At 51.3% G+C, this 18,701-nt stretch overlaps 1 protein-coding gene across 1 annotated transcript in view; it reads left to right on the plus strand.

Moving 5' to 3' along the window:
* TRABD2A (TraB domain containing 2A) overlaps nucleotides 1-17,071 on the plus strand; it is a 50,382-nt gene extending 33,311 nt beyond the window's left edge. Inside the window, exons 3-7 of the mRNA XM_036117338.2 lie at nucleotides 781-927; nucleotides 3,565-3,739; nucleotides 7,278-7,368; nucleotides 13,850-14,107; nucleotides 16,206-17,071. Of these exons, the coding sequence (XP_035973231.1) occupies nucleotides 781-927; nucleotides 3,565-3,739; nucleotides 7,278-7,368; nucleotides 13,850-14,107; nucleotides 16,206-16,389 (855 nt within the window). The 3' untranslated portion in view covers nucleotides 16,390-17,071. The remainder of the gene's footprint in view (nucleotides 1-780; nucleotides 928-3,564; nucleotides 3,740-7,277; nucleotides 7,369-13,849; nucleotides 14,108-16,205) is intronic.
* The last annotated feature ends 1,630 nt before the right edge of the window (nucleotides 17,072-18,701 follow it).

Here is an 18,701-nt window from a genome sequence, read left to right on the forward strand (position 1 = left end):
CCAGTCCCCGCCCGCCGTGCCAGAATCCCGCCTCCCCCTCTGTCCCAGCTCTCCAGTGCCACGGAGAACCACTGTTTTGTAAAATTCCTCGAGGCTGGATTTTCCCAAAGGATGTGCCAGCGAACCCTTCTCGTATGATGTGTGCCTCAAACAAACTTGGGAAACAGTCTCCCTTTGTGAAGAACCGCAGCTCACATGAGTGTATCAGAGACTCTGAGAACTCGTCCAGATAAACCTGTTTGATTTTGTTTGGCCCTCGTTTCTCACTTTTCCATAACTTCTATTAACGTCCCACCGACCCAGTGAATCCATTAGGTGGCACACGCCACACTGATGGTTAGAATGGCCTCGTGGATGTTGTGTATATTTTCCTGTCCAGTCCTTCGTGTAAGGGAAGCTGTTGTCGGTATGTCCCTGTCTGTGTGTCCCCAGCTGCCTCCTGCCTTTCCTCCCCAGCTTCTTCAGACATTCATCTCAAGCCGTTCTCTGGTCTCTTCACCTCCTGGCGACTCTCATGGGCTAGCTGCAGGTGGTCCGTGTCCGTTTTAAGGCACTTCCTCCAGTGTGACCCACAAGGGGCCGGCTTGGGCAGGACTGTCCTCCTTTTCTCTGGACACCGCCCAGGGATTTGTGTTCCCTTTTGTAGCAGCAGTGTCCATGTCCTTACACAACAGACGGAGAGGTGAGGCCATCGCCAACCTCGGACAAAAGAAATAAGATGGCAGCTAATGATTGCAGTATCAGTGAACTTAAAAGGGCCCTGTGTTTTCTCCCCTGTAGGTCATCTTTGCTTTGAACCAGACCCTCCTGCAGCAGGAGAGCCTTCGAGCAGGCAGCCTTCAGATCCCCTACACGACGGAGGATCTCATCAAACACTATAACTGTGGGGACCTTGGCTCCGTCATCTTCAGCCATGACAGCTCCCAGGTGAGGGCCCTTGTCCTCTATCCAGCTCAGCATGCATTTAAACACAAGAATAAAGACTTGACCTGCTGACGCCTGGACCTTCTGTGTACAAAGGATCGAGGTCATCAAGGGCTCCAAAAATAAAATCGGACAGGTTTAGATGTTGAAGGAGACGCCGCAGCTAACAGAGGTATTCTTTATGATACGTGGGAACTGAGGAGGTTGCGTTGATGAGTGCTAATTCTCGGATCCCAGGCAAAGGATGAAGCTTCAAGGGATCCAGCGGCAGGCCTCATGGTCCGGGGCGGCCTCCGGAGCAGGGAAGGGATCCTAGTGCGGAAGCCCCTGGCTGACTTAGACAGCACTTCTGGGAAATGATGAACCAGAACCTCAACTGCAGCTTAGTGGTGGCTTCTAGGAACACGTGAGCACGATGGGTTGGGATGTGTCCATGGCCGAGCTGGTGCTGTGAGTGACACATGGGACAGGTGACACACGGGACACATGGGACAGTGAGTGACACACGAGATAGGTTTTACCTATGGGCTGTCAAGGGGAAAGAAGCTCAGAGGAATGCAGCCTCCCTACAAGGATATTTGTTACTCTTTTATCAACAAGCTTCCCAGGGGACAAACCGTGGCTTCCTCCCCTCCCCCCACCAAGACCACGTGGCGGTGGCAAGTGCCAGCTGAGCTACTGAGTTGGGGAATGTGTTGTCTCCAGCCCCAGGACCGGTGTCCTCCTGTGGGAGGAGGGTGTGAGTGATGCTGGGGGTCTGTTAGATCTGGGGACCCTGTCTTAAGGAAATGTGAGTGAATATAAGCGGTGAACAAGGAATGGCAGCCTGGGGAGAGGGACAATCGAGGCTGGATCCAGCATCAGCCCCGCAAGCGTCAGAAGATATAATGAGCTTTCCGGAGAGTCTAGGGCTGGCGGAAGTAAAACCCGGGCAAAGCAAGCCAGGGGAAGGGGAAAACAAGGAATGCACTAAAGAAGGAATAGTAGAGGAGAGGGGGGTGGGAGAATGGGTTAGCCTGGTGATGGGTATTAAAGAGGGCACGTTCTACATGGAGCACTGGGTGTTATGCGCAAACAATGAATCATGGAACACTACATCTAAAACTAATGTAATGTATGGTGATTAACATAACAATAAAAAATTAAAAAAATAAATAAAAATTAAAAAAAGAAGGAATAGTAGAATTTATGGTGATGACAGTTCTTATGGGCACTCTTGGTGGATGTTGGGGGAGTGGGGAGACAAGTCAAGGTCAATTGGGACATCAAAATGTGAAATGGAAGGAAAAGCTAATATGGACGGGGGATTTGGAAGTTATATGGGCAAATGGGCCACCTGGCTGGGCGGTCAGGAATAGGGGCCTTATGCATTCCTTCCACGCGGCTCCTCATACCTGTCCTGCTCACAGCGCCCCCACCGGTGGTGTGGGGTATTGAGGATGTGCCTGCTGCCGTGCCACGCGGGCCAGGCTGGTCAGGCTGAGGGGTGCACGTCGTAGGGCACGTTCGGCATCTAGAAGGGAGAGCAGGATGGCAGTGGGAGGCTGCCCTGCACACTCTGGGCTGCCTGCGCGGGGCGGGGGGCGGGGGGGCTGGTACAAAGGAAGTGCTGTGCTGAAGAGAAGGGACTGGGGGAAATGGACAGAAGGATCCCACATAGACGACATGATTTTTTAAAAGACGATAAAGGAGTAGATGAAGGCTTTGGACTTGAAAATGAAAAAAAGTATCATTTCAAGGAAATAGCGAAAGGGGATCTGTTGTCGGTGAAATGGAAATTATGGCTGCGCTACAGAGTGAGGACGTTCAGGAGGCCTTTGAGCGGCTACTGCAAGCGGGAGAAGCAGCCAGTGTAGACACCCTGTTTCATAACCGAGTAAACCTTGTGAATGGTTAACCTTGTTAAATCCCTGGGTAGAGGAGAGAGCATGCGCCCGGGAGGAGGGGACCGAGATGGGCTGGGGAGAGAACTCGTGTGTCCCCTCACCTGCGGCCTCTGCGGGGAGATCGTCACGGTTTTGGGGTCCTAGCACCCTGTTGTTGCCCTAACACTGCAGCTGGCTAGCGTGAGTGCCAGAGCCAGGTGAAAGATTTGCCAGGAGGGTAAAGAACATTGGAGAAAGCAAGAGGGAGACTTGGGAACTGGAGAAGTAATTACAATGACCATGTATGGAATTTAGAACTAACAGTTGAATGGTTATAGGCATTCCATATATTTGGTAGTAGGGTCGTAATTATTGATTCTAAACTATGTATTTATGTAAAATTATTTTCCTAAAGGAAGCATGTGTGAATCCAACAAGTACAAACTATGGATGTGTTAAGGCAAAGATATGGTCTCCTTATATAAACACATGGCGCCAAGCACTCTCATTTAAATAGAACAGAAGCACTGTCTAAAATAGCCCAAGAGTTCTTTCAGTGCACTTCATTTAATATGTTTGCACTTGGGTTACGGAGAATGATATCCCAGTTTGAAGAAGTAGCAGGGGGAGACCCCCAGGAGTGGTGTGTCTGTCTTCCCCCTTCCCCCGACAGCAGCTTGACCGTCTAGGCTGGGTGATTTTGTGCTCAAATTAAGCAACTTCGTTCATAACTCTGTTGCCCCTAATTTTTCTCTTTCTTTTTCTTTTGGCGGAGGTTCCCAATTTCATTAATGCCACGCTGCCACCTCAGGAGCGTGTGACTGCCCAGGAGATCGACAGCTACTTCCGCCGGGAGCTTATCTACAAGCGGAATGAGAGAATGGGGAAGCGGGTGAAGGCCCTTTTGGAAGAGTTCCCTGACAAAGGTTTTTTCTTTGCCTTTGGAGCTGGTGAGTCGTAGGTTACCTCTGCCGGGACGCTGGGCTCTGATGCTCCTTCCACGAAGGGCATGCTGGGGTGGGCGCCTGGTAGGAGGTGAGCTGAGTGGCAGACACCTTTGACTTCGTTCACTCGCCAAGTGGCGCCGGCTGATGCCCGAGTATCCAGCATGGTTGGAACTTGGCTGGGCAAGCTGCTACCTGTGACATCAAGAGAGCTCTCTTTCCACGTGGTGCTCATGACACACTCCCCTGGAAGCTGGGAAGGCATTTTTCTCTCTTCCGAACTCAGCACTTACTCCCAACTTCTTTCTGGCCCCTTTCACTTTTTAAACTAATTCCCCTAAAATTCGTCATGTCTTGTCTCTCCTCTCTGACTCTGAGCCTCCCAGGTGGAAGGCCTGGGGCTGATAGATCAGCTGTTACCAACTGCTAGCAGTGTACAAGGAAACAGCCTGGGACAATGATTTCCTTTTGTGGGGCTTTTGAAATAAATTATCTCCTCTTCTTGAGTGATTCTATCACAGCTTTGCACCCTCCAGAATTAAAGACAGAAATGCCAGAGGCTGGGTAGTGTGCAATATTTATCAAGTCTTCCAATTCATGACCATGAATCTTTCCATTTACTTAGGTCTTCTTTAATTCCTTTAATTCCTTAGTTTTCCTTGTACATCTTGCAAGTCACTTGTTAGATTTAGTACTAAGTATTTTTTTATGCTTTTAAATGGAACTAGTTTCAGACATTTGCCAGACCATTTGCTGGCCTCGGCTTTCTCCTTTCAAGTCTTTCACTAGCTTCATTGACTTGGGCAAGTCACCTCCCTCAGTTTTTTTCACCTTAGTAAAATGGGGGGTTGGAGAGAAGCATTTTCAGAGTGGCAGAGTGAGAGGTCCAGTATAATTATCACCTGATCTCAAGATCCTCAGCTTTATTACATCTGCAAAATCTTTTTTTTTTGCCACGTAAGATAACATTCACAGTTCCGGGGATTAGGATGCAGATGTATTTTGGGGGACCTTTTCCACAACATCTGAAAATCAATTAACGTAATACCCCATATTAGCAGACTAAAGGACAAGCACCACAGGACGCTCTCAATAGAGGTAGAAGCCAGGCTCGATTGCTTTCCGCTCCTGACGTCCAGTGGTGGAGAGCGGGGCACTGGGTGCTGGGGGGACGGCGGATACTTTGAGATGACAGTGGCCTACCCTGTGGTGTGAGGCTGGGCAGCAGGTTGGCTGGCAGGTTGATCTGAGCAGATCGTGGGGCAGGCCCTCCGGATGGGGACTGTGCTGGACAGATGGCCCAGGCGGGACTGCAGCATCTGGGCTAGCCTCATTCTCCAGGCACAGCTCGTCCTATTCCTGCAGTGCTGGGGCCAGGCCTCACAGCCGCCGGGGGTCGGGCGCGCCCTGGGCAGCCGCTAGTGCCGAGCTCTCTTCCCGGGGCTGCTTTCTCCACCGCATGAATCCATTTCTCCTCGTGCCTTCTGAAGGCTGTGGTAACCGGAGGGAACCCCAGAAATTGCTCCTGACACTTAGCCCTAATGGTTTAAGATTTACAAAATCTGTGGTTAGCAAACTTTTAATTGCAAAGCGAAGATAACCCAAAACTAAAAGAACCAGCATTTAAAAGCAAACAGCAACTTTTTCTGTGGGGGTCTGGAGATAAGATTTAGAGATGAGAAATGGAGCTCGCTCTTGGAGTAGGAGGAAAATTAAGTCAAACAGAATAGCTTGGTCCCGTGATGAGAAAGCATTGGTAATGGGGGCCGTTCGTTCACTTGACAAATATTGTTTGCCTTCCTAATTGGTTGAGAGCGTGGACTCTGGAGCCAGACCACTGGGGTTTGAGATGCAGTCTGCTCGATCTCTCTGTGCCTCTTCTCACCTGTAAAATGGGGATAATAATACACCCACCTTATAGGATTGTTGGGCATCAAGTGATGTGTAAAGCGCTGCACCTCGTGATGCTCCATGACTGTTAGCTACTTTATTTGTGTGGTCACTCCCTGCTGTGTGGGCTTGGTAATGGCTGGGGGAGTGAGGGTCACAGCAGTACTCCGCAAGCTTGGTAGCCACCCCCCCTCCCCAGTCCAGGCATAGTCTTGTATGTATGTATGCATGTATGTATGTATGTGAGAGAGAGCGCATGCGCAGGAGGGGGCGGGGGGGAGGGGCTGAGGGGGAGGGGGAGAGACAAGCAGACTCCCCTGAGATCATGACCTGAACCCAAACCGAGAGATGGACGCTTAACCGACTGAGCCACCCGGGCGCCCAGGCATAATGTGTGCACTTCTGCACCAGGGCTAATCTGGGCCTTGCCAATGTCCCTTTCATCTAAGCCAGTTGCCTATCATCAATCTTGGGGTCATATAGCCTCTACAGTTGAACCCAAGAACATAGTAGGGCCCAATACCTTCTGCCATAGTCACTGCCCTCGGGCTCCCCAGGCTCCCAGAGGCTGATCCAGGTTCACCCTGCTTCCTAGAGCTGTGGGAACAGGACACGGGAGAGACCTACAGACAGCTTGTCGCCTCTCTTGCAGCGTGGATGTAACTTAATTTGCTGTCCCAGTCTCTGGTTATTGAATATTGAGGTGTCAAAATTGCATAGACTCTGCTGCTGCTTAGCGTGTGACGTCCTGAACCTGTGTTACCTGTTTTCCAATTTAAAGTGAGATAACGATCCCTCTAAAGTTCTGCGCAATAACATGATAGGCTGCTACAATTTAATGAGCCATTTAGGACATTAAAGTGCCAGACACTGTCACAGAGAGGGACATGTCAGTTCTGAGCGTCAAAACCTGAAAGGAGGGGCTCCTGGGTGGCTCAGTCAGTTAAGCATCTGATTCTTGATCTCAGCTCAGGTCTTGATCTCAGGGTTGTGAGTTTGAGCCCTGTGTTGGGCTCCATGGTGTGGAGGCTACTTAAAAAAAAACAAACAAAACCCAAAAAACCTGAAAGGAATGAAGGTTAATCCCAAGAGCTACTTTTGGTCTTTAAAATGTTGATTTTAAGATGTCACTATAAAAAAAAAAAAAAAAAAAAAGATGTCACTATAAGCTTATCTGTTTGATCTTTGTTGTTTTTTATTAAAAGGGAAAAAATGAAATAAAATTCAGGTGGAGGTTTCCAGCCATGATGGCTTCTGCTAAATGGAGGTTTTGATTGTGCATTTATCATTATGTGTCGGACAGAAGGGGGCTCAGGTCTCAGAGGTGGTTGGCTTGTATAAATGAGAATGGTCAGGACTGTTAACACTGCGTTCAGAGGTGCATGGGATTTGGTGTCTAGGCTGTCTCCTTACTGTGTGACTCTGGGCAGCTCACTGCGCCCTTCTGATCCTGTGTCCTCAGCTCTGCAGTGGGGCTTATCACTCCCTGCCCGCGTGGAGGGCGGGTGGGAGGCCTGACCGCAGAAACTCTTTGGACTCTCCTGGGCCGTACAGAAGGGCGGGGGGTTGCTAGGGTTGTTTGACTTGGGGTGTGTGTTTGGGGGTACAGTAATCATGGGAACTGCCGTATTTCTGATCATTTTCCTTCCTGCAGGTCATTTCATGGGCAACAACACAGTGCTCGATGTCTTGCGGCGCGAAGGCTATGAGGTAGAACACGCCCCCGCTGGACGAGCCATCAACAAGTAACCTTCCCGTGCTTCTATCCTGGCTGGGGAGCAGGTGGGGGGCTGAGACCCCCATGGGGCTGCCTGGGCACCAGGGTGGGCTATTCCCTGAGGGGCTCCAGCGGCCCCCAGCATGGCTATTACCCCCTTCCCAGTCTGGCCACTTGGCACCCGGCTCAGCTGGCATCCCGTTGTGGCTGGGGCTCTGTCAGACATGGGTTGGCCGGCCAGGCCCTTCGGGCAACAGGAGCCATACTGGCCTTTTCCTCAGCAGTCTTGGGGCAGAGAAGAAGGAGAAGGGAAGGATGCTCCATGGTCGTGGGGGCCCCAGGAGGGGAGATTAGGCTTAATGCTCAGTGCCCTTCCAGTGGGCACTTGGGAGGTTTCAGGGAGGCAGATGGAGAAATCAGTCCTAATGTCAGGTCAGAGGGGCTGGAGGCGCAGGACGTGCCTGTGAGACCCGTCTTGGGGGCCGGAGCTAAGCCCCTTCCTTGTCTTTCCCTGAGCTGTTTCTCCCCCCAGGTTTGCTCATTTCTCATTTTGATGGCCCTGTGGACCCTTCCTTCCCCTTCGGTACCAGTCAGCTTGGGTTGCCATCACAAAATGCCACAAACTGGGCACTTGAACAACAAAAATTTATTTTCTTACAGTTCTGGAGGCCAGAAGTCCCAAATCAAGGTGTTGGTAGGTTTGGTTTCCCCTGAGGTCTGTCTCTCTGGCTTGCAGATGGCGGCCCTCTGTGCTCACACAATCCCAGCGTCTCTCTTTGTTTAAATTTCCTCTTCTTACAAGGACACCAGTCAGATTGGATCCGGGCCCACCTTAACAGCTTCATTTCATTTTATTTTTTTAAAAGATTTTATTTATTTATTTATTTTATTTATTTATTTGGCAGAGAGAGAGAGCAGGCGAGCACAAGCAGTGGGAGCTGCAGAGGGAGAAACAGGCCCCCTGTCGAGCAGGGAGCCCGATGCAGGGCTGGATCCCAGGACCCTGGGATCATGACCTGAGCGAAGGCAGTCACTTAACCAACTGAGCCACCCAGGTGCCCCAACAGCTTCATTTTAACTTAATCACCTCTTTAAAGGCCCTGCCTATGCCTACAGACACATTCTGAGGAATTCAGCCCCAAACACAGCCATGCCTCACCCCACTCCCTCCAGATCGTGGTCACCAGCGCCCCCTCCTGGCAGAGATCTCAGCGGTGGTGAGGAGAATGCGGGTCCCCTCTGCTGAGGGGATAGAGAGAGAGGGTCCGCGGTGGTGTCTGCTCATGGCTGCCCTTCCCCAGGTGTCCTCTCTCTCCTCGGAAGGCTCCCTTCAACTCATGTTGTTTCAAGCCAGGGCCTCTCCCTAGCCCCTCACTCCAGAGGGTCCTCCCTCACAGTCCAGTGCTCCCTCCCTGGGGGCCGGGATTCTGCCCGTCTCCCTCTGAGCAGGCAGGCGTGGGTACACCTTGGGCCCGTCTCACCCCGTCTGTCCTCATACCTGCATCCAGGGCGTCAGTAATAACGGTTCTTCAGTAGCACTTCTACTCTACAAATCCCGCACCTGAGACTCCTCATTTCTCACCTTCATCACACCTCGGGCCTCCTTTCTCGGGTTCCCTCCTCTCCTTTCCCTTGGCTCTTGCCCTCTGGTCCATTCTTTGCTTTCTGTGGGACTAATCTTGCAAGTGTCCCTTCCTCAGAAAACTTCAGTGGTTTCTTGCTGTTCTTTTCCAAAGTCCGGTTTCTGCGTGCTGATGTCTCGGCACCCAGACTCTGCTGTTTTTCCAGCACGGGTGTGCTTCTCGCGTGAGAAAACCTCCCGTCCGGGGTGCTGCCTGGCCATCTCCCCCTGACAGGGAAAATCCTGCCCCTCCGTCAGGCCGCTCTGCTGGCGGCCCAAGTGTGGCTCTTTCTCTTCCGCCTCTTCTCCTTCAGCCCTGGACGGAGAACCCAGCCCTTAGTGGTTCTCTGCTTGTTTTGGGGGGACTGTGTGCTTCTGGAAAGCAGGGTGGGCTGGGCCCCCTGGTCCCTTCTCAGGCCCCTTCTCCCGCTCCCCCCGCCCTAGGCTGACTGGGTGGGTGTTTGGCACATAGTCCTTGTGGGTGCTGAAGAAGACCCTGCCGGGTGTGTGTGTGTGTGTGTGTGTGTGTGTACACGTGCACGTGCATATGTATGTGTGTATATGTACATGGGTGTACATATGTGTGCATGTGTTCATGGTTCTTCTCAGGCTTCCTACTTCTGTTTCTAATCCTGAAACCTGCCTCTGGGAGGAAGTGAGGTCAGGAATCAATATTTTGAAAATCTCTCCGTGATTCTGGTGCACAGTGAGGGCTGAGAACCAGTGCTGACATCCAGCTGGGCTGCTCACATTTCCAGGGGAGGAGAGAACATTTATCGATTGGTTGTCAGGAGGCAGCCAGGTTCACACAGACTCTCAGTGACTCCTCAAAGCCAGCCTGTGAGGCAGGTGTTTCTTCTTCTTTCCTGATGGAGAAACTAAAAGATCACACAGCTAATCAGAGCCACAGTGCGGTTCGGACTCTTCCATCTGTGCATCCCTTCTCTTTCTGCCCTTTCTTCTTCTATGTTTTACTTCCCAGATCCTTTGTCTTTGTTCACGCAGTTTCCTCTGCCAGAGGTTCACTGGTCATCCCCGCCCCTAACTCTATCAGAATCTGTGAGGCCCAGTGCCAATGCCCCATCTTCTTCTCTGCCCCAGCCTGGGTCCACCCCCATGCGTGACTTCCCAAGGGGTTTGGTGTGTGCTTCTGCCGTAGCCGTCCTGGCCTCTGGCACACAGGATGTGCTCCATTTGGGTGTGTCTATGACTTTTTAGTGGTAAGCAGTGCTCCTAGGGGAGGCCATGAGGGAGCATGAAGTCTGGAGAGGAGCTCCTGTTCGGGGAGAAGAAGGGGCGAGAGGATAAGGGCCCAGAGTGGGGGAAGTGCCCACAGTGGAGGTGCTGGTGAGGGCCAGAGGCCGTGGAGGCACCTGCTTCCTTCCTCCCCTCCTCAGCAGCCATGTGCTCACCCTTGAGGGATGATTCTGATCCTATGGAACTTGGATCTGGGGCAGGCTGTGTGGGTGGGGGCACGAGGCCTTCCAACTGGTGACCTAGCTTACTCCATCCCTGCCAGCCCCTTGGTCTTGGGGTAGACCGGTCCAAGGTGGACAGAGAAGGGCTGTATGTTGGAGTGAGGGGAGGGCAGCTGGCAGCCACTCCCCTCCACCTGTCAGCAGGCTGGAATACACAGGAAAGGCCGCTGGCTCTGAAGCTGTGGACAAGGGTCCTGCTGGGCGCTGATCGCAAGGGTTTAGCCAGTCCCCCATCCCCACACCCCTTCCCAGGATAATGGATGCTGTAGGTTTTATTTTTGTTTTTGTTTTTGCTGCCACAACAAATTACTATAAACTCTGACTTCAAGCAAAAGACTATTTTACGGTTCTGTAGATCAGAAGTCTGACACACGTCTCATTGGCTTGAAATGAAGGGGTTAGTGAGGCTGCATTCCCTTCTGGAGCCTCTAGGGGAGAATATGTTTACTTGCCTTTTCCAGATTATAGAGGTTGCTCTCATTTCTTGGTTTGTGGCCCGTCCCCCCATCTTCAAAGCCGGTGACATTGCATCTCTCTGACCATCCTTCTGTACTTACATCTGCCACTGGCCGCAGAAAAGTTCTCTGGATTTAAGGACCCATGTGATTAGATTGGGCCCACCCAGATAGCCTGGGGTAATCTCCCGCCTCAAAGTCCTATATCACACCCAGAAAGTCCCTTTTACCAGGATAGGTAACAAATGTATTCACAGGTTCTGGGGATTAGGACGTGGACATCTCTGGGGGTCATTATTCTTCCTACCACAGATTCCAGTGAGGATGTGGTGAATGTCCCTTAGGCTACACAGGGGTGTGCTCCAGGGTTCTGGTCATCCTTGCTGGGGTACATCCAGTGTCACTCATCCCCACACAGAGGGACTGGGAGAAAGGGGCATGCACACGGAGTGCACACTGTGAGCTCAGCCCTGTGTGAAGTGTAGTGCCTGGGTCATTTCAATCCTCACAGCGACCAGGTGAGATAGCTCCACTTTACAGAAACAGCAGAGGCTCAGAAAGGCGAATTACTTTGCCCTAGTTTCCAGGCCTGGGTTCTTTCCTGGATACCACATGTCCTCCCGTGGGTGTGTGCCCAGGAGAGGGGCCATGCCAACCAGGGTGTTTCTTTCTTGGGGACTTCCATGGAGTGAGTAGATTCTGTGAAATGCAGGGAGGGGACAAGCAGTCTCTCAGCACAACAAGAGTCCTGTACTGTGGCCAAAATGACCATGGGCCTAGGCTTCATAAGTAACTAGAGGTGTCGCTAAACTTTGGGAATTCAGATGGACCAAAACATGGTAACTTCAACCTGTGATGGGATCCTTAAGCTAGCCCAGAAGCTCTGGGGCGGATTGGGCTGTGTTCAGCTGCTGGGATTCTCTGTTCCTGGCAGAGCAGTGGCTACCCCTGCTGCCCTGGGGACCCTTAAGCCTGTGCCTGAACCCTTGTGAGCATTTGTCTGTAGGATCTCTCCCAGGAAATTATAGCGACGCTACTCTATGCTCGCCATAGTTTCTGTAGTGAAAATAGATTAGCTTTATAACCTGAAAAAAAAATCTTAATGATGAATGTTATTTGAAAATGACACTGAATCCTTGTTGGGACCTAGGGCAAGAAGTTTATTTTCCTGGTCCTCAGTTTCTTCAATTGTAAAGTGGGTGTTATGATTCCCAGGACATCTCAGCTGTGAAATACGAGAAAGATAAGAATCAGGAGAAGTAAAATTAATTTCTTCTGGATTAATCCTCCCTCCCACCCCACCCCCACACAGGGGTAATTAACTTGGTTCTCAAGCCCTGGCCTTGGCTACCTGCAGTAACTGGGCTGAGGTCTTCTCGTGTCTGTTGTGATGTGATTTGAACAGAACCGAAGCTGTGATTTGTCCCACTGTGAGGATCCACTGCTTGAAGCTATCAGAGCTGAGCCCTAGTGAATTTGAGTCCATGTTCTTTGCTAAGTAAGAGCAACAGACTTTTTTTGAGTGCCTACTGTGTACCAGGGCCTGTTTGGGTTATATGGAGGTCAAGGATGACATAGACGTGACCTCTGCTGGGGCAGAGGGCCTCGGCATGGGGTCTGCCTGACCATCTGCTCCTAAATCTTCCAGGAGGCCACCAGAATCTTGGAGAGAGGTAGGTGGGGCAGTTTTCCTCTCTAGGCTCCAGTTTCTTTGTTGGCATAATGAAGAGGTTCATTTAAATGGTGTCACACTTATGTGTCAGGCATTGGGCTGGGCTCTGGAGACAGTGATGAATCTGGCAGGTCCTGTCCTCCAGGGCCCTTTTAGCTGTAACTATACGTTGCTGGGATTCCCAGCCTCAAGTTCAGAATAGGGGCCTTTCTTCTTTCTTTGCCATTTGAGGAATTCCCTTCTTTTACCTTTTTTGCCCACCCTGAGTCTTTCCTTTTTTCATTTTCTATCTCTTATACCTCCTCCCTTCCTCACACAGGGCCATGAATATTAATTGACAACTCAGTTCTGTCAGGCTGTGGGTCAGAATTGAGCCCTGCTTCTGGCTAGTGGGCACTTCATCAAGGCTGACTCAGGGCAGAACGACTGAGTTTCTATGTATGCTGGTCTGCTGCACGCACACTGTTGGAGGATGCACAGGGCACATCCACTGCTCCCTTTCTTCAGGTGGATGGGCCCTCACTGCCTACATCAGGAGACAATGGGATTGACCTCCAGTAGCTGGGATTCTTCTCTTTCTGACCCCTTCTCAACCCCAACTTAAATCCTTGACAAAAGTCCTGTTGTAGGAAGAAACCTGGTCCTTCTAATGGCTTATTTACCCACTGGAAGAGATTCTTGGGGGTGGGACTACAGTCACCTTTAAGGGAAAACTAGAAGCAAGTTTGAGTTTCTCATCAGTTGTGAAAAACATATTTCCGTCTTGGGAAAGACGGTTTATGGTGAGCCCTGGGGTAAGGTGGTTAGAAGCCAGCCCTGTGAAAACTAGCAGGCATGCACGTGGGGATGGGGCTACTACAGAGTCAGTCTGAAAGCCCTTAGGAGGGTAAAGGAGGGATTAACATGATTAAGGGCCACTTCAATTGTCCTAAGTAAATGGCATTCAAACATTTTTCATGTCTCTTTCAATGCTGTAATCTTCAGTGACTTTCTAGACAGTTGTGACCTATCGTTAGGGAAGGGCAGTAATTATACGCAATTTAAAAGAATCTATTTCCTCCCCAGCTGGGGGATTTGGAACGACTATGGTGACAGTATGGGAGGGAGAAAATAAGGCGTCAATGACAGTGATCGATTCTGGAGGTGGCTTCGAGAACCCTCCCTAGCCAGCTTGAACTTTCACATTATCTCCTTGTTTTGAGGCCCTGAGCACTGAGGGCGGGGAGGACGCCATGCTGGGCGACTCTCCTTCAAGTCCATCTTCCCCCCACCCCTGTTCAAAGAGAGAAGAGCCAAAGTCCCTCGTCGGGGCCGACCTCCCGGGTCATCTTTGCTCCGGAAGTGCCCTCCGTGGAAGTGCGGGCACCGGAAGCGGCGTCTGCGGCGCGCTCGCTGTTGCCTCCTCACGTGCCCCCGGCCGGAAGTGCCGACCTGGGTCGTGAGGGGGAGCGGAAGTTTCGGAAGAAGCGGAGGCGGCCGCGCCCACAGCGAAGGCAGCGGCTTCGGCAGTTCAGCGATCTGTGGGTTCGACTGGAGGAGAGGTGAGGCAGTGGTTTGGGCTGGGCCGGTGGGGAGCCCATCCCCGGGAGCCATCCGTCCCACTGGGAGTGTGGGTGGGGGGCAGGCCGGAAATGCCCATCACACCGCTTAAGAGGGTGGGGGTTCAAGGCTCTGGTGGGGGTGAGCACCCCACTCATGGACCAGCCTTCCTGTTCCTCACAGCCTTGGGCACTGTCTTCTGTTCACTGTGATACAGATGAATCCAGATTAAAGGTAGTTGCTTCGAGCCAGAGCAAGGGCAACATGTTCATCTTTTTAAAGAGAGGGTGGGGGGCGGGTGTGGGTATGCCTGAGTGTGTTGATTTACCAGCCCTTTCTCCACTGCAGATCAGGGATTTCAGTTTTGCAGAGCTGGAAGCAACCTTGTGGGAATGGGCTTATTCAGCCCCCACATTTGACAGGGAGTAGGATGAACACAGAATGTACTCTCAGAGATGCTTAGGAGGTAGATCAGAGGTGGACAGAGGAGTCAAAGGTGATGACTCAGCCTGTTCTGCAAGGCATAAGGCTTCTGGAAGAACTACATCAGAGAGGCCTGGGATCCAGGATCCAGGATCCAGATCAATTCAACCCAAATGTACTGAGTTCCTCCCATGTGCCTGCTTTTGTGTTGGGTGCCGTGGCTTTGGAGTAAACCAGGCATTAGCCCTCTGCCTTCATGGAGTTCACATTCTGGGGAGGAAGCCAGATTTTGAGTTGATTGTCTGCAAAGGAAGTGTAGGGTACTGTGGGAATGCTCTTTTGTTGGAGGTTACTATTTAGGGTTGGGGGTCAGGAAAGGCCTCATGGAGTGAAGGGACCTTTTGGCTGATACTGAGTAGAAGCCTGACAAAGTGAAGCCCAACGAACAGAACTTGAGTCTTCATCAGGAGATTCAGGGATCCAGTGCCTGCATAGTGTTTAATAATAAATGTTGAATGAGTAAACACCTGAGCAAGGAGGGGAAGGAGTTCCAAGCAAGTGGGACAATTTGAAGGCCTAGAGAGAGTGAGCATGTTGAAGAAACCAAGATGAAGTAATTATGGCTGGAGCCTGGGAAGTCAAGGGGAGGGGGTGGGGTGGGGTGGGTCCAGACAGGAAGTGGAGTGGAGTGCCTGCAGACATGAGGAGCCACTGAAGGCTCAAAGCAGGCATCCAGTATGCTGTGGAATTGGCTTTTTAAAAAAATTTTTAAAAAAGATTTTATTTATTTACCTATTAGAGAGAGAGAGTGAGCGGGGGAGGGAGAGAGAGTCTGAAGCAGACTCCATGCTCAGGGCGGAGCCCAACTCAGGGCTTGATCCCATGACGGCGAGATCATGACCTGAGCCAAAATGAAGAGTCAGATGCTCAACCGACTGAGCCACCCAGGCGCCCCCGGGATTGGCATTTTTAAATGGAGGGAAGCTGGCAGCGAAATGGGACCTGGAGAACAGGGACAGATCCTGTTGAATCCGTGTTCAGTGGTACCTGCAGAGAGTGGCTCTTCAACTATCCTTCCTTGGGGGGTGGAGGAAGAAATTGACATACTCAGTTCTTTTTCAGTCTGGGCCCTTTCCTTTCAAGGTGGCCTGGAGTCGGGCACTTTACACCTGAGCTGAGCTGAAAGGTCCAGTTGGGTCTGAGATCATGGGCCCCTCAGCTCATACTGTCTTGACTTGGGATGTCTGCATGGAGTTCACACTGGACCTGAGCTGGGTCGGGGGGGAGAGCCAGATCCCAGGGAGGACCCCTCATGGCTTGGATGGGCCTCTGCGTGTGGTCAGTGTGGAGGGTCCCTGCCTGAGATTGCCCAAGGGCTAATGACACGCAAATCTGAGTTGGGGCTTCTTACACCTAGAGTTTTAATAATCTTTGAACCAAGAACCATGTCGCCGGGGGGAGGTTGTCCGATGTGCTGGTCTTAGCACCTGAATTACTTGGATTTGTTGTAGCAATAGTATTAAGGGACAAAGACACAGGAAGCCCGTTAACATACTAGGATCCATTCCCATCTTTAAAAAAGGGAGATGAAAAGAAGCTGTGTGGGCCTTCAGGGGCCTTGGAGTATCCACTGGCTCCTTCTGAGCTCTGAGACTCTGTTTTTTCTTTTCCTCGTAGCGCCATGGTCCCACAACTCCAGGTCCCTGCTCTGGGTAGATCCATCTCTGCTGAGCTGCGGCTTCCTCACCATGGGCATTCCCACCACAGCCACATGGTGGCCAGCAGTGCCTGTCTGTCTCTCTGGGCTCCTGTGTTCTGGGTGCTGATGCTGGCTTTCCAAACAGAGACATTCCTCCTGTAATGACTGGAGGAGCCAGGCCAAGCCCCGACCCCCTGGACTTGAAGGATGGCCGTTCCTGTACTCCACACTCTGGTCTGGCCTTGATAGGCCCGACCCAGGAAAGGAGACAGAATAAAATGCAGTGTTGGTTCTTCTCTTTCCAAGGAGTGACTTTGGGTTATCCACCAGTGCTTGGGGTGGGTGTACAGTTTTGTAACATAATGAGTTGTATGAAAAGAATTATAAATGTATTATATAAAAATGATTAAATACATTTTCTGTGTAGACTTTTCCCCACAATATGTATATATTATGCAAACAACTCTTGCTCACACCCTCTGGATACTATCACTGCTTCACTCCTGGGCCCTGCTCCTGGCCTACCTGCCACTTTGGATCCTGACCCTGTTCTTCCTGCTGCTCCTCTTCCTACTCACTCCTGGTTCTGGATTCAGGGGAATTAATAGGCCATGGGACCTTTGTTTGCTCCTCTCTATTCAAGGTCTGGTGGCTGGGCTGCGTCCTGCACTCTGACAAGTGCTTTAATTATGTGTGATGTGTGAGTGTCTCGCCAACACGCTGAAGACTGGGTGAATGGGTGGGTTTCGTCAAAGCTGCTGTGCAAGAAAGCACTTTGCAAACGCTCCTTCTTCCTGTCTTGTTATTTATTATTTATATGTCTATGTCTTTTACAAATAAAATCTTATGGGGAACCTACATAAAATGATTAAGAGTAGAATTGTCTTGGTTGAGTCTGAAATGGGAACTTTTAGTCCTGCCCCCCGCTTCCCACCTCATGGCAAGGTTTCTTTAGGGGCTTTCGAGCAGCTCACAGAAACCCAGAGGGTCTGCCCAGGACTTAGATGGGGCCAATAAGAAACAGATGTGTTTGTTCCTAACCTGGTTTGGGGAAAGCTTGATTGCCTGGGCTCGCAGTTCTGTGATCTTCTCTTCCTAGACTTTCTTGTGGGTGCATTCGCAGTCATTTCCAGGGCCCAGAAGATCTTTGGGGTCTACTTAAAGAGTGGTGTGGCGGTACTCAGGATGCGTGTCCTCCACCTTTGCTCCATTCTGCAACATGCACCTGTATTGCAGGGGTAGGAGGACTCAGCGTTCCCAGAGTCCCTTGCTGCTATGCTTGAGATTCTCCTAATGAGATAGACTCGCCTGACTTGGAAGGCGGAAAGAGACAGAAGAACTTCCTCTTCAGGGCTGGTGGCAGGTATGTGTAGGCTCCAGCAGGCACGAGAGTGTGCAGTGGCCTGGCTCTGCTGTTCCTCGTCCAGTCGGTCGCTGTTCCACGGGTGCGGTACAGTGTGAGGTTGGCCCAGTTTCCCACAGCGCTGTGACCGTGGATTACAGCTGCTGTGGTGCCTGACGTCAACCTCTGCCTTGTGCAGCTGCAGCCATTCCCATGGCTCAGTAAGTACCTGTTCCCGCTTCGAATGCCAAGAGTAGTCTCGGATTCCTGCTCTGAACTCTAAGTAATAGAAGTGCTGTCTGCTTCTCCGGGACTTGAGTCTGTTTTTAACTTTGATAGGTATGGGGACGAAGGCGGAGGTAAAAGGGGAAGGTAGGATTACTGGGCCTGACCCAATTCTTGCAAATTTCTGCAAGGGGGTGGTGTGGCTTTATCCATCCTAGCTGCGTGATTCCCAGTGTCTTGGCTCACGTTATGGCTGAGGAGGCAAACAGACCCTTGTTGGCAGGGCTGACACAAGATGATTTGCAACAGTGACTGCTCCATCTTTTCCTCTTTTTTTTTTTTGGTGACTGCTCCATCTTAATGGTGGCCCAATAACCTCTGCTTTTGAGGTGGCAGGGGCTCAGGTGCACCTGGGGGGGACTTGGCTGCTTTTCACACAGGCTCGTCCTAAAGTGGAGGGGAAGTTCTGTACTTGGGCAGGACCAACCTGCACTTCCGTGAAGCACAGCAGCCTCTCCTAAGGACTGTAGTATAGCCCCATAGAGCGGGGGAACAGGCACCATGGGGTCGAGATCTTGCTATCTAGCTCATTTGCTCATCAGCCTCCCATGTGTCGGGCTCTGAGCCTTCATCTGGTCTAGAAATCGAAGCCCCTGGGGCCACGTGACTGCAGTGTACACCAGGCCTTTTATATCAGAGTGAGGAGGAAGGAAGCCCCTGTGGATAAGGCATTGCTGAGCTCTGACTCGCCCACGTTACTCCCCTCACTCCCCTCACTCCCCTCAAGTTATTGATGGGAAGCTGCCTGGCTCTCACCTGGGGGAGGGGGAGCAGGTTTAAGAGGTGAGTGTTGAACCCACTGCTTTCACATCAGAGCTTGAATGACCAACAGGAAGAAACACTCAAA

Source organism: Halichoerus grypus, chromosome 10 (genome assembly GCF_964656455.1).
Source record: "Halichoerus grypus chromosome 10, mHalGry1.hap1.1, whole genome shotgun sequence".
NCBI lineage: Eukaryota > Metazoa > Chordata > Mammalia > Carnivora > Phocidae > Halichoerus > Halichoerus grypus.